Below are 15,670 nucleotides of genomic sequence, written 5' to 3'. Positions count from 1 at the left end.
TTAAAGCTAAAATGTCTTTTAAACTAAACATTTTTTGACCCAAGTATCTTAATAACTTTTTGAACAGAATTAAAATATACATTGAATGGTGTATAAAGGAATGTATAATTCCATTTAAGAAAAAACAAAGATCACCTTGATATTTCGAAACACACCCATTTAAATAAGATTTGTCATCATCACAAGATATCCCCATTGAAATAAAGTAAATTTTAAACATTTTTTCCGAATAATGAATATTTTAAGAAATAATTGTGTGGATTGATTAAAATGAGACACCTGTAGATACAACTGTCTATGTATATGAATAATAAATAGATGTGTATGTTATGTATTGTGATATGTTAGATATTATGTATATATACAAACAAGCAACTGCATTTCTTATGAAATAACATGCCTATCGTGCATATAAATTTTTAATTTTTCCTTCTAAGGCTATACACGCACTAGCGACAATTTGTTGCGCACGAATTTTTTCACTCTTGCTCACATCAATCAAAAGTTCAATTTTTTCGTTTCTAATAACAAGAAGGTTTGAAAAAGGCAAGTTGTAGTCGCATCGGCAAATGCGCGCAAGATGAATGCTCTTTTCGTATACTACAAAACTGTTGTCGGACATATTGTAGCTAGTGCGCGTATAACTTAAGTCTCGATTATCTAATGCGTTTTGGTTCTTCATGAAACGGTTTAATGGAGGTTCCATTGTGTTTACATTTCAATGTCACATATGACGTAAATAAAGACAACCATTTGGATATTTACTGTGAAGAATGTATAATACCATAATAAAATATAATAGTGGTTAATCAACCTATTATTCATATTTGGAGAGTAAAGTAAATTAAATTTAATATGATCCGATCAGATTATAGTTGACATAGAAATGTTCTCGTACTGCTTCGTGCCATTATTGAAACAACAAAAAATTAATGAATAACGAAACAGTATTATGTCTAGAAAAAATTTCAAGTTATTATAATTTTTAGCGACTCGATCAGTACTTCAGTCAAAAACTTTTAGCACAGTTTCCTGCTGAACATCAAACGTTTCGTTGTCGTACGTGCATATCCATTAATGATGGCTTTGTATAATACAGCTTATCGCTATATTCACTTATAAAAGTGGCTTTTCCAATAGCAACCATTTAAGTCAAAAGAATGCTAATTTGGGCAAATAGAATTTTCAATCCTCCTCCCACGATTCAGAAATTGTAAATTTGTGAGTAGGGATCATTGACAATAATATTGACCTTGTTTATTTACCTGCACAGACTGACAAATTAAAATCAGTTACAATCTCTATGTTTACAACATAACTGCACTAACTGTTATAGTCCACATTTTTCTTGACTAGTTCCAAAATTTTTAATCGATTGAAACTTGTTGTCTTCCATTATTCCATTCTTCCATTACTTTTACATTATTTTTTATTGAATTTGCATATATTTTATCAATAACACGAAGTGAATTTTTACATACCATACTAATAGATGGCATCAATTCCATAATTGATACCATTACCAAAGTATGTTGGTGAAGAATGAAATGATAAAATTACTTATGTATCTACTTAGTCTAACAGCTAATGACACTTTAATATAACTTTCAAGAGAATGGTTAAGTTGCACTATATAATTTCAGTACTATATGCTGAGATTTAATTAAGATATGATTTAGAACTAACTAAGATAGGAATGTAATATATCAAACTAAAACAAGAATTAAAAGTAACTGAGAAACTAACTGAGATTTAATCTTGTAATAAGTAGGATACAGAGCAATAAACAAATACCTTGAGTATCAAGATCAAAATATATTTTGTGATCTATTTTGTGACCGATCTCTATTTATCCAGAGGCCGAATCAGTTTCATAAGCAATATTATCTTTTTTTATTCTGCATATGTACGAAGAAAATATAAAATTGAATAATAATTAATAATTCTTAAACCAACCTTCGGCGTATATAATTTTGGCGAACCTTCTTATTCACAGACCTAACAAAATCAGCTCCTGTGAAAGGTATGGATGGATGTGATGCAGTAGAAGGTTGTTGAGCTGATTGAGAACTGGATGTTTGTTGCTGACATTGTTGTTCTTGCATAGCTCCGCCATGAGGACTAGGAAGTTGCGATGTATTGGCGACTGGTTCACCAACAGCAACCCATGTGCTGCAGGATCTCGAAGCATGATCAAGTCGTGCATGTTCCAAAAGCAAAGTATTTCTTTGGGCAGTGTTAAGGGCCAAAGTAGATACAGCTGATCGCAACCCATTCGGCCTCAATATATCTGGACTTGGCAGTTGAGATACGTCGCTCGTGCTAAAACTTTTGCGAAGTCCAAGTGCCGAAGAAAGTACTCCACAACTACGAATTAATTCATTTTCTTCTTCAAACCAAAGAATTTCTGGTATATCTGCTGGCCTAAGGAAATGAAAGAAAAAATGATGTAGTTGCATCAAGTCCTTAAATATCTTAAATTAATTATATTAGATTTTCCCAAATTTCTACATTTTAACCCGATTAGTTGAAGGAAATACAGAACTAATTCTCCATAACATTGCATTGCATTTTACTGTAACTAAATGTTTTTAATTTTAGTAAATAAATTTTACTGTATAGTTAATATGTTCAATACAAAAGGACTAGTTGTAGGAGCTGTTTTCTTACTATTTTACATGTTAAGAAATTAGCATATTATTATTTGTCGTAAAAGTTTAGATGAAACATAACTACATTATTTTAGTAATAACGCAAGATGACGTATATTAATAGTGAAATAAAAAAAAGAATAATATTAGAAATAAAATGGGATGTCCGCATTCCATATCAAGGATTTGTATCTCTTTCAAGCACTAAAAAGTTGTTCGGACAAAAAAGATTGAATAAGTTTGTTGGCTGTAAAAGGGCCGAAGTTATTTTTATAGAAAACATAAATCAACAAATTTTTTTAAGAGGATATAACGCAACACATAACATCCGCCCTCTATTTATTTCTTAAGACACAGCACTAAAAATGTATCCCAAAATTTTATTATATTTATATTATGTTTTGTGAATGAAATTATAAAATATTTTGTTTGAATTATGCGAATACGTGGAATGAGGATTAGATTTACATTAGATTATGAAAGCTAGAAACAAATAATTTTTTATTTTAGATAAAATTTTCTTGTCAGGTTATATTCTATCATTTTTCTATATAATTTATAAAATGATCAGTTTATTTCCGTTAATCTTAATTTTTTGTGCTTTTTTCTTACGCAATAATATCGATTTTTTATACTTAGCGTTTCCGCAAAATTATATTCTTTTCTACGTTAAATATAAATTGCGGAGTATAGTTGCGGAGTATAGTTGTGGACATACAATTATCGTATTATCTGCTGACGATGATCGTTATTTTGTTACTACATGTGCATTGTTCACTATTCAATAATAGTACATGCTACTGCGAAAACGGGTGAAAAAAGTCACTCGCTTGCGTTGAGCATTATGGCGCAGCTATGCGTCTTGTCAATGAAAGAAATTAGCCTAGAGATATGCATAAGTCTGTCATCTTTGACACTTTTAAATGCCTTTTATAGCATAGTATGCGTGTGTGTTAATTGATATTATATTGCAAGTTCTTCATGTACGATCTTTACCGCCGTATTGCGTCTGCTTGTTCTACTGGAAAACTGCACGTGTATATGACTATGATTTCTTTAATTATATTATACATTTTTTGTAATTTTTTGTGACTAGGACACTGCCTTCTGTTGCTATGACGAATATTATGAACCATTTGCAGGAGAATTGTTTATCTACGTTTTGTCTTGCATGATGTAGTGCTTATCGTGTATTGCTTCCTTTTCCCATTTATCTTTTTTCTATTTCATAGTGAGTATGTAGGTATTTTCTGACCTTTCTCGTCTTAAGTCGAGTGGTGTGTATATATAATATGTATTCATATGTCTAATATCCCTATCTCTCCTTCTTTTCGGTCCAATGTTATTCTGCTATGCATAAATTCGGGTGCGGTTTGCAGTGTTTTGTAAGTTTTTTCTGGTTAAAACTTCGATATACCGGCTATCGACCTTTCAAACTCAAGCACCCTACGGAGATCCTTACTAAGTTCTCGCCCTAGTCATAAATTAAGATAAGGCTAAATAGCGCTAATAGGGCTATCTTTCATAATATCGTTAAGAAAATGCGTTGCCTCTGGGTATGTTAAGGTTGTTAATATAGTGCAAAAGCTTTCTGATTTTAGCATTTGTATGAGTCTATATTTATATTCTCTTTTGAGTTGTTCTTTAATCTGGGTATAATTTACATTCCTGTTTTGTTCCAATCCGAATTATACAAGGTGTCCTGCTACAGGTGTAAAAAGATTTAAGGGGTGATTCATTAAAATTAATATAAAACAAAAATTAAGAAGAAAAAAATTACGTTTCCGGTTTTTTATTTATCAATAATTAAAACTCGATCGAAATATGCCTGTGCATAAGCAAACCTTCTTACACGAACGGAAGTAGATCAGCTCGAGCAGCGAGGTACACAATGATCCTCAGATCGAATGACACATGGGCAGCAGCTTAACAAGTACCAATCGTAGAGAAGCATGACTATGACATTCAGAAACGCATCCTGCACAACGTTTTGTAAGAAAAATCGTAGATTAAATATTAAACACACTTACGCATTGAAATCCATTGCGACATATTGGCAACCGTCCCATGAAAATTTTGAGTAGTGAAAAGTAGTGAAAAGTAGTTAATAAACAAAAGCACATGTAAATAATGTTTATTCGAAGATTACACACGTATCACGATTTTCCTGTCTGTAAATTCCACAGAAGAATTATATACACATTCAGTATTCTTGAAGTACCATTGAATGTGGTCTTGCATGAATCACAAGCAATTTCCACGCAAATTACTGATCACTACATATTATATTATATTATAACAAATAATGAAAAAACCAAAGAAATTAGAAAAAAAATTGCTTAACCTTATTACTCGAAGGATTAATTAAGGTATTATTTTATGAAGTTATGTGTAATAATATAAATTAATATACAACTAAATGGAAAATTGTGTTTATCATTTCAAATAGCTCTTTTAAGTTTTCGTTGTCGAAATGATACTATTCTTGCAAGGCAGTTTTAATCATTTTTAACACTAACCTTACCAGGCTCGATCAAATAGCCGGCTTCAAAATTTAATTTAAAGTTGTACACTCATTATTATTTCTTTTGTTCATCTACTTTATGTAAATTCTTATATTAACAAAAATTGAAAATTGATCAGATAATATTGTTAGTGGAATTATATTCTGTTTGACTATTGATCAAGTGTCTCTTTATTTTCATATTGTCAAGATTTTGGTAGAAATGTTTTTCATATCTATAAAATTATATGTTTTGTGTCTTCCTTTCATTTAATTCTTTGTAGCTTTCCTATTTGTCAAGTCTTTCTATTTGGTTTTACTTTTGTTTCCTCTTTATTTACACTGTTATAATATTTTTTGTTTGTTTCGTATCATAGTTGTTGTGATAACCGCATGGATCAGTAATTGTTGTCATTAAGTGTTGTTACGATAATTTATGTGGTTTTATTATGCATATGTTACTTTTGGTAATTAGAGGGACCTATCCCTACCCATTTAATTATGTTACTTAGTATTTCATTGTCTCTACTTTGCTATGTAATTATGGGTTGTGTTCTCTGTAATAATGATCTTTCTTATGGTTGTGTTGTTATCTATATATGGTTGTGTTGTTATATATATATATATATATGTATACATATGTACATATATATAAATACCACCACTCGACACTAACTAGCGTCGGACGACGGTAGAGCAGTGGTTAGCGCCTTAGGTTACGAACGTGTTCGGGACCCGGGTTCGAATCCCGGCGACCGGGATTCTTCCACGGTACAAAAAATGAGGAAAAGAGCGGTCGTACCCAGCAGTGACCTCTACAGAGCTAAGCACAGCTCAACGATACTACATATATGTCGGAGATGAAAGAACACCGGAGCCTTTGGAATTTTGGACAATCCCGCAACATTGTAATCTAGAGTCTTACTATAGCTGTAATTAAACAATTGTAGTTATTCAATCCGATTGTAATTGTTCGCGAGTTGTGACAATGAGCTTGGGCTCGAAGCGACAGCCAGTCGCCGAACGTAGCCGCGGTCACGGGATGAACGCTTTGTCTAACAAAGGTATGGAGTAATTCTATAGCTCTCCTTAAAAGACATATTCGTGGCGACACGCGACAGTAAACATTCCAACGGTTTCTGTCCCGTGGCTCGCCACACGCAGACCCTATTCTTCGAGCAAGATGATTGCCAGATGTCGATGCGTCTCCGCAGTACATGTTCAGCTAGCCTGAGGGCCCGTCATAAATCTTAGGATTTAGTTGACTAAAGTCCTTCAAACAAACAGTCTTTGTCCCAGCTACGGGAAAATAGGAGAGACCTATTATTCAACAAACGGCGTCTCCCACTAGCAACTTTCCCTCGAGGGCAACTAGCATCTTTTTCTAACCACGGATATGGAGATTGACCAATTAGCAGCAACGCCAATTTCCCTTACTTTCCAAACGAAGGATTTTCTCGACGAATCCGATGATCTCGCGTCCTTAGACACACCCCGTAATAGTTTTCCTCTGCGGCATCATCTGAAAGGGAAAGGCATTCTCTCTCGCGATCTCATCGACGAAAAGAGTAACCTCTTACGACCCGTGAATATTACGCGTCCGACTTAGATTTTGTGAGCACGTTCATCTATCATCCCGTCGACCGCGGATTCGTTATTGAACCTAAGATCATTGCCATTAGTTTCTCGAGTATCTAATTACCACGGTCACTTGTCCAGTTCTATGATAATCGTATTTGCATTAGTCGAAGTCTTCTCTATTGCATAGCGACACGTGTAATCCAAACGAAGATCCGTTTCACGCCCCTAACCCTGATTCTAATGTAAACCCGACATATATATATATATATATTTATTTATCTATTTATTTATTTATTGTATTAATATTTGTATTATAATTATGAAACTTTGGTTTTGTAAATTGTTGTTGTTTTCGTCTATATTTGAGTCTTTAGCAACCTCTTCCCATAATTTTTGCAGTTCATATGCATTGAATCTATTGTTTTCATTAGGACTTTTTTCTACCTGATGAGTCTTTGCTGCGTGATGATGTTTTGTGGTTGCGGGTACTTATATATACCATTTTATGTCGCTCGTGTCCATATTCTATGGTTACAATTTCTAATTGTGTGGCTTTGCAGTAGCACTACACGACAGTTTTATTCATTTTGTATGTCTGCGTCATGCGTTGCCTTGGTTGTCCGGCTTTCGTAATTGTTGCTTGTCCCGTCAAAACACTTATTATATCCCGGTAGAGGTGACCACCTGTGCTACACATTACCCTTATTGGTTTGTATGCTGTTACCTCCCGCGGCAGCTTCAAAAACGCTCTGGCGATTTCCATATTATTCTTATATGGAGGATATGAATTCTATTATTATCATTATTGTAGTCTGTTCCTTTCATTTTCTTTGCATTTTTATGGATATATTTTTGTATTCTTTTCACTGTACTATTTTCTATATTAGAGATATTTTGTGTGGATACTTTGATAAATTGTGTTTCTAAATGGTTGTAATAGTATCTGTTCAACAGGGAAATGTAGATATATGCCATAGATATCTTTCCAATGGCCCAAACTATTCAGTGCATTTATAGAAGACAGATTAACACTAGCCAACCGCGTGCGCCACGCCGAGCTATGTTTCCACCGCGCTTGGCCAAGCCAACCTATAAGTTGTCCTTCGCGTATTTTTCCAAATATCGAGGACTAATATTCACTACTCAAAAACAAAGAAGTCTAAAAATTATTTAAGTGGTTAATTATATTTTAGGGTAATGGTTTTATTTAACGATTTCACATATTATTTATACAAAACATCAAATTAAAAGTATGTATTAAACGTATAAAAAAATACAGGTAAAATTAAAAACATTAAAAATAACTAAAAATAAATAACACCACTTGAACGTGAAATTAAAAATTCATAATGCATTTTAATATTTTTTTACAGCGTGGTATCGTTCGGTTAAAACTTTATTTAGTCATAATAGATAGCGTAACTTTTAAATAATTTTAACACCACTAAATTGGTGTATTTTATTATATACTGTACTTTATAAAAGCAGAAAGAGTGGCGCAATTAATTAGGAACAATTCTAGGTAAACAATAACTGATAATAACGATAAAAAAAAGAAAACGCGTTGCTAAAGTGAGAAAGGGAGATCTCCCCGTCCGGTCACGCAGCGATATTCTTCACAAAAGGGAGATCTCCCTATTCGGTTGGCTAAGTGGGTTGACCATATAGATTATTTGCTAAGATATTTTGATGATGGACTAACGCCTCTTTATATCTTTTAACAATTACTTTCCTGGTTCAATTTCAAGATCTTTTCTTCACGATGTTCGTTTCTAATATACCATAATGCTTTGACCATTATTCGCGGAATAATTATTTGAAGAATTTGTAACGACTTTGAACAATAAGCCTTTGTGTCATATTTTGTAAAATATTTTTTCAAAGCTTAGGAATGTAGCAGAACAGCATAATTTATTTGCGAAACGAGCAATGGTGTTGTTAATAAATTTATGAACTTCTTTGATTGTAGCATATTGATTACAGAAATTGAATTAATGATCTGGTATAAAATTTTTTGCTTTGATGGTTGTTTTCATTTCATTGCTATTCTATCGGTTTGGGAAATATTTTGTTCTTAACGCTGAATTACGAATAATAGTCAGGATTTTAAAGAAAGTTCCTTAATAATTCTATTGTCGATCCGATGACATTCAGATGATCACTTTATTGGAAAATTGGGAAACTGTTTCAAAAAAGTAAAGTTCGTCAACTATATTGAGCTTCGTTCTTTTTCCTTTTTTTTTTCTTTTTTTATTGATTAGAATACTACAATCAATTCTCACAGAAAATCTTTAGTAATTATGTCGTCATGTTTCCATTCCATGCTATGTAAACTTATGGTAAGGCTACTTTTTTTCATACGTATTTTAGTAAATAAAAGTTTCCTTTGCTAGTTAAATCTGTTGTGTCGATGTAGTGTATAATGCCTTTTCAGTCCTCTCCGGCAATCTGCTCTATTTAGAAAGACCCAGAAGTCACCTGACTAGAGGATTGGAATGCTTACTCAAGCGTGTGTTGTAATGGTTACTGAATTTCAAAATTTCTTCTTTGACTGTTGACATTTTTAAGTCTCTATGAATGATTTCATTGGTTACGTACCAAGAGGCATTACAGACAACTCTTAGAGTTTTCGATTGGAATCGCTGTAGGATCTCACTGTTAGAGTTACTGCCTGCGCCCCACAGTTGTATCCCCTAGGTTCATACAAGTTTTAGAATAACATTTTATAATATAATTTTGCTTAAAAACATTAATCAAACACTCATTTCTGGACCTTTGTAGAAATTTTTTGAGTTTTCTGTTGTTGAGTTGCGTTGTTCAGTTTCCTTTATCTCCAGGGTGTCTACTATTTTGTCATAACATTCGTAGATTCCTTTTATCTCCGATTTTTTCTTCATAGCGTTTGGACACTCGTGTTGGATTATATACTCCAGCTTTTTCTTTTTTTTTTTATTTATTTGCTGAAATTACAATCAATTCTCGCGTTGAGAATTTTCAGTAATTTTTCTGGCGTGGCGCAGTGACATGGCTGTTTATTTATAATAAGTTAATGCTTATTATAGATAAGTATAATTTATAAGTATTACAAGTAAGTGCATATGCTTAATTGGATAACTAAATGAATCTAGCGTTTAGGTCTAGCGGGTAGTGCCTCTTCAGCCTGCGAATCTGGTCCGTTGTATCAAGTAGCCCAGTGATTAGGGGGTTTCGGTGTTTGTTGACTCTTTTGCTATATCTGTCGCTATATTTTGCTATTTCCTCTTTGACTGTGGGTATCTTGAGGTCGCGATGGATGGTTTCGTTGGTAACATACCAAGGTGCGTCTATTAAGGATCTTAGCGTTCTCGATTGGAAGCGTTGGAGTATTTCAATGTTGGAGTTACTTGCTGTTCCCCATAGTTGGATTCCGTAGGTCCAGACAGGTTTTATTACGGTCTTGTAGAGGGTAATTTTATACTGTATGTTTAGTTTGGAGCGTCGGCCCGCGAGCCAATAGAATTTTTTTTAGTTTGTCCTTTAGTTGCTTCGTTTTATCTGAGATGAGTTTCTTCCACGTTAGTCTCCTGTCCAGGGTCATGCCCAGGTATTGGACTGAGTCCCTGCTAGGAACTGTTGCATTATTGATGGTGACCTGGGGGGCAGGTTTGTTTTCGGAGCGTGAAGGTTACGTGTGAGGATTTCTTTTCATTAATTTTGAAGTCCCATTTATGAAATCACTTTTCCATGGAGTCGAGACTTCGCTGGAAAGTGGATGAGGCTATTACCGGGTCTGCGTGGGTGGCTAATAGCGCTGTGTCGTCTGCAAATGTCGCTATTGTTATCTCGTTTGATATAGGTAAGTCGGCAGTGTAGATGGAGTACAGTAGGGGTCCGAGGACACTACCTTGGGGTATGCCGGATTCTATTGGGATTGTTGCGGAAGTGGCGTCTAGGCATTTAACCATGAATTGTCTATTGGTTAGGTAGGATTTTAGGATGGAGTAGTAGGGGTGAGTTAGGATCTTTTTAAGCTTGTATAGTAGCCCTTCATGCCATGCTTTGTCGAATGCATGTTGGATGTCTAGGAAAACCGCTGAGCAATATTTTTTCTTTTCGAGTGTTTGGCTGATCGTATGGGTTATGCGGTGGATTTGCTCTACTGTTGAATGTTGTTTTCGGAAGCCGAATTGGTGATCTGGGAGTGTTTTCAAGTCCTCTAGGAGTGGAAGGAGTCGATTCGTGAGCATCTTCTCGAATAGTTTAGACAGGGTAGCTAAAAGACTGATAGAGCGATAGGAGCTGGTCTCGTATATCGGTTTACCGGGTTTAGGGATGAGGGTAATCAATGAGATTTTCCAGGCCTTAGGATAGTGTTCAAGGCGAAGGATGGCATTAAAAATCGATGTGATGAATGCGATCCCTTTTATGGGAAGTTCCTTGATTGCTTTGTTGCCTATTAGGACGTGCCCTGCTGCTTTCTTGGGGTTTAGGCGACTGATTGTTTCTATAGTCTCTGCAGAAGTGAAGAGTTCGATAGAAGGGGACATTTGGAAGGGGGTGTGCAAGTATTCAGTAACGTCCGCGGCAGCTTTGGGGAATGGTGTTTGAATACTTTAGACAAGTAATTAGCAAACAGGTCGTCTTTTTCTATAGGGCTTCGCGCCCATCCACCTTGCGGACGGCGGATTGGTGGGATTATTTGTGGGGGGCGTGTGAGTTTCCTGAAGGCCTTCCATAGTGAGTAGTTGGAGTCGGCTGTGGGGGATAAGCTGGCGAGGTATTTTTGGAAACAGTCGTTTTTATAATTTTTTATGGTTTTGGATAGCTTTCTAATTGCGTTGTTTAGTTTGCGTTTGTCATCCGGTGTTCATGGGTCTGCCATACTCTTCTTAGTCTACGTTTTTCTGATTTTTTTTAGTATGTATTGGGGATATTCTTGTTTGCTGATAGACGTCTTTGTCGGTGTGGAGAGGCGGATGGCGTTTATTATGCTCGTGTTTAAGTATTCCGTGGCTGCTTCGATTTCTTCCTTGGTTTTCAGTGGAGTTAAGGCTGAAGTTGAGTGTCTAAAGACTTCTCTAAAGAGCTACCAGTTGGTGTGTTGGTTGTGAATGGAGCCATTAGGTGTATTCTCGATAATTGTTGAACTGACTGTTGCTATCATGGGGGAATGATCAGAGGAGAGATCAGCCGAGGAGTTGATTTGGACGTGTCTTGATGAGATATTTTTAGTTACGAAGAAGTCGAGAAGGTCGGGTATTTTGTTGGTGTCAGTGGGCCAGTATATGGGTTCGTATGTGGTGAGGTAGTTGAGGTTGTTGTTTATTATGCTGTTTAAGTGGTTTTTGCCTCTTGCTGTAACCAGTCTGCTGCCCCATTGGATGTGCTTGGCGTTATAGTCTCCTCCAGCTATGAATCTATTGTCCAGGGTGTCCAGGAAGTTATCAAAGTCTTCTTTGGCGATGGAGTGTCTGGGAGGGCAGTATACTGCTGAAGTGGTGATTGTACCATGACAGTCTCCTATTGCTACGTTTGTTGCTTGGAGGTAGTCTTTCTGGAATGATGGAAGTTCGTAGTGCTTAATAATAGTGCGTAATACTTGTTTTGATTATTATTCCGGTGCCACCGTGGGCCTTTCCGCTGGGGTGTTGGGTATGGTAGAATTTGTAACCATTTATTTTCAGGTAGTTTTTGTCGGCGAAGTGGGTTTCCGATACGAGCATTACGTCGATTTGCTGCTGTTTTAGGAAGAGCTCTAGTTCGAATTTGTGTTGAGCTAGACCGTTGGCAGTCCAAAGAGCTATGCGTCTTAGTTTTATTTTGCGTCGGGGCGTATTAATTTATCCATGATGAGTGTTAGTAGCGATAGCAAATTATTTATTTTCTCTGATTGTTTCTCTATTAGCTTTCAAAGCCTAGAGAAGTTGTCTGTGTTAGGTGGGTTGGGGACACTATTTTGGGAAAGATCCCTTTGGCTATTCGGGTTATTTTGGATGCCTTGTACTGCTTGGGCATAGGAGGTTGAGGTGGTGATGAATTTGGTAGGACTGGGTGTTTGGTTGGTTGAGGGGATTGGGGTAGTCGTGAATTTCGGCGGGCTGGGTGTTTGGTTGGTTACCTCTTTTGCTCTGAGTTCAGGGTACCTGTTTGTGTATAGAGTTTTATAGGCTGAGCAGCCTTTATAGTTGGCAGGATGGTCACCTTGACAGTGGATGCATTTCACTGGGGTTTCCGGTGATTTAGCGCACTGGTCAGTGGAGTGAGTTCCTGCACATTTAACGCAGCGGAAAGTATGGTTGTAGTATTTTTGCGTATGACCGTACCTTTGGCACCTTTTGCATTGCACTATTTCTTTTTTCACAAGCGGTGGTTCAAATTTTACTATTGATTTCATTAGGCGACTGATATTGTAGATTTCCTTATTGTTAGGCTTTTGTTTTATGCCTATGAAAAATAAGGATAACGGGTCTTTCGAGACTCTATGCCTTATATTACTTACGTTGATGACTTCGTGGCCGAGTTTTGAGAGTTCGTATTTGAGTTCGTCTATGTCTGCTGAGTGGTGGATGTTGCGTAGAACCACTCGGAAAGGTCTTTCTTGCTTGAGTTGGTACGTGTGAAAGTTAGCGTTCAATGTCTTAAGCAGTTTGGTGATTTTTCTATATGCGTCGGGTGTTGTCGGCACAATTTTTACTTTGTTGTTGTTAATCTTCAGGTTGTAGTCGTCCTTGGAGATATCTCTCTCTAAGGACTTGATCATTGTTTGTATGTCGATGACGTCATCCACAAATATTGGTGGGGGAGGGGGGATTCTCTGTGATTGTTGGTTTGGCGGCGGGTCTGCGATTTCCATGGCGTCGTTAGTGGATTGCAGTACGGCTAACCTGTTGTGGGTGTTTATTTGTATCGTTGATTGTTCGTTCCGGGTGTCGATCGTGTCTGGTTTTGATGTTTCTATTTTCCGTTTCTTTGTAATATTAGCGTCGTTGGCGCGGAGAGTTCTGCTACACTTCTGCCACGGGGGAGGTAGCATGGGGTAGTTGCGAGTCTGCTTCGGAGAGCCTGGTCGCGATTGCTGGGCCATCATCGAGCTAGTTAATTCAAAGTGAATAACTAGTCGTGAGGCTATGAGGCTAGTATTCGGGTTGGGGTTAGGTGCGTGGTATTTTCTTCTCCCTAAAGGGTAGGAAACACTTGGCTGTGTTCACTTTCGACGGTTGGGCGACACGTGTTGTTTTCGGACTACACTGGGCACTAGAGACACGTCTGCACGCTTCGGCACTCCACAGCGAACTGATATACTCCAGCTTAGCGATAGAGAAGTGAGCCACATTTATTACGTCGTTTGTCAGATATTCAACTGCTGCATTTATATTTTCTTTCGTTTTTAATGGTACTAGTGTTGATGTTGAAATGTTGAAGGATTCCTTAAAGTGAGACCAATTACTTAGTTTGTTATAGATTGAAATAGCAAATTGATTTTCAATAATCATAGAGCTGACTATTGCAATAACTGGTAAGTGATCTGAGGACAATTCTAGAGAAGAATTCACTTGAATATACCTCGGAAAAACATTTTTGGTTATGAAGAAGTCCAGTAAGTCGGATAATTTGTTTGTGTCCGTAGACCAGTACGTGAGCTCACCTGTACTAATGCAATTTAATTTACTCGACAAAATACTTTTGTATAATGATCTACCTTTTGGAGTGATGTTACTACTAGCCAAGTGAGTGTGTTTAGCATTAAAGTCGCCTCCTGTTATAAACCTGTGACCCAGGATTTCCAAAAACTGATCAACATCCTCTTTTGGTAGGCTGTACCTTGGAGGACAATATAGCAGATATTGCAAACGGACTATGCCAATCTTGAATCATAATGTTAGTTGCTTGGTGATGATCCTTTTTGTATGGATCATCGTATGAATTTTGTATATTATAATAATACCTGATCCGCCATGTGCTCTGCCGCAGGAGTGTTGAATGTGATAAATATTGTAATCGTTGACTTTAAAGCAATTTTTGTCCGTAAAATGAGTTTCGGAAATAAGCATTATATCTATTTTTTGGCAGGTTTAGAAAAATTTTCAGTTCGTTTTTATGTTGAACCAAACCGTGACTGTTTTGAATATAACATTTTGAAAAATTTCACTAGCATACGCTTCTGTCCCACTAATTATATTTCTTATCAAATTTTAACCAGTCTATCACATCAGCTTTGTTACAATTTTGACATCTCAGTATATTATGTAATGTTGCATGCGTTTCATCTATATCTTTTTTATTGCTTTTGATTCTTCCGCACACTTCTTGGCATTGATCCTTCTCCATTTTCATATGTCAGAAGCTATATCCACTTTTCGGTCTTGCATTCTTAAAATTTCCTACCATGTAGCAATCTCTTAAGTTTAATCTTTTAAGCAATTTTATTATTTCCTCACCTATCTTGCAGGCAACATCCTGTAGATAATTTTCAATTGATCGTCCTTCATTTCTTATATCCAAATTAAATTTCTTAATACTTATATATTAATAAATTTCAGCCGATAACATTATCCATTTTTATTTTGACAACCTTTCTACAATTCCATAGTCGTTTCGAATGAAAATACTATACTGAAATATTGTGAATAAATTTTGTTTTGATAGAAGTCTAAGCACGATTTTCATAATTGGAAGATACAGCTTGTTAATAGTTCTTAATACTTTTACAACCAGCGAAGTTGAGAAGTTCAGATTTCTTTTTCTTATATTTTGCTCCAACAAGCAAGCTCTGTTGTTCATATAATATCTATAGATAAGTAATGAATGGCTTGTTGAAGACAATTATGTCTCCGATTAATGACTATGTATCCCCAATAGGGGTTATTGGATTATAGTCACCGCTTATCATGAATGGTACGCCAACAAAGGGAGTACTCCTGTCATATGTAGAATTTTGGTAAATTGTGAATGACTG

General features: G+C 36.0%; 1 protein-coding gene across 6 annotated transcripts in view; it reads right to left on the bottom strand.

Annotated features, from left to right (window-relative positions):
• The window catches only part of LOC117161622 (uncharacterized), an 83,061-nt gene that overhangs the window by 18,295 nt on the left and 49,096 nt on the right, over positions 1 to 15,670 (bottom strand). For all 6 annotated transcript variants that reach the window (XM_076619880.1, XM_076619879.1, XM_076619881.1 and 3 more), the window contains one exon: positions 1,957 to 2,424. In XM_076619880.1, the coding sequence (XP_076475995.1) occupies positions 1,957 to 2,424 (468 nt within the window). The remainder of the gene's footprint in view (positions 1 to 1,956; positions 2,425 to 15,670) is intronic.

This window comes from Bombus vancouverensis, chromosome 7 (genome assembly GCF_051014615.1).
Source record: "Bombus vancouverensis nearcticus chromosome 7, iyBomVanc1_principal, whole genome shotgun sequence".
In the NCBI taxonomy this organism is placed as follows: Eukaryota; Metazoa; Arthropoda; class Insecta; order Hymenoptera; family Apidae; genus Bombus; species Bombus vancouverensis.
This window is presented reverse-complemented; position numbering and strand designations above follow the sequence as displayed.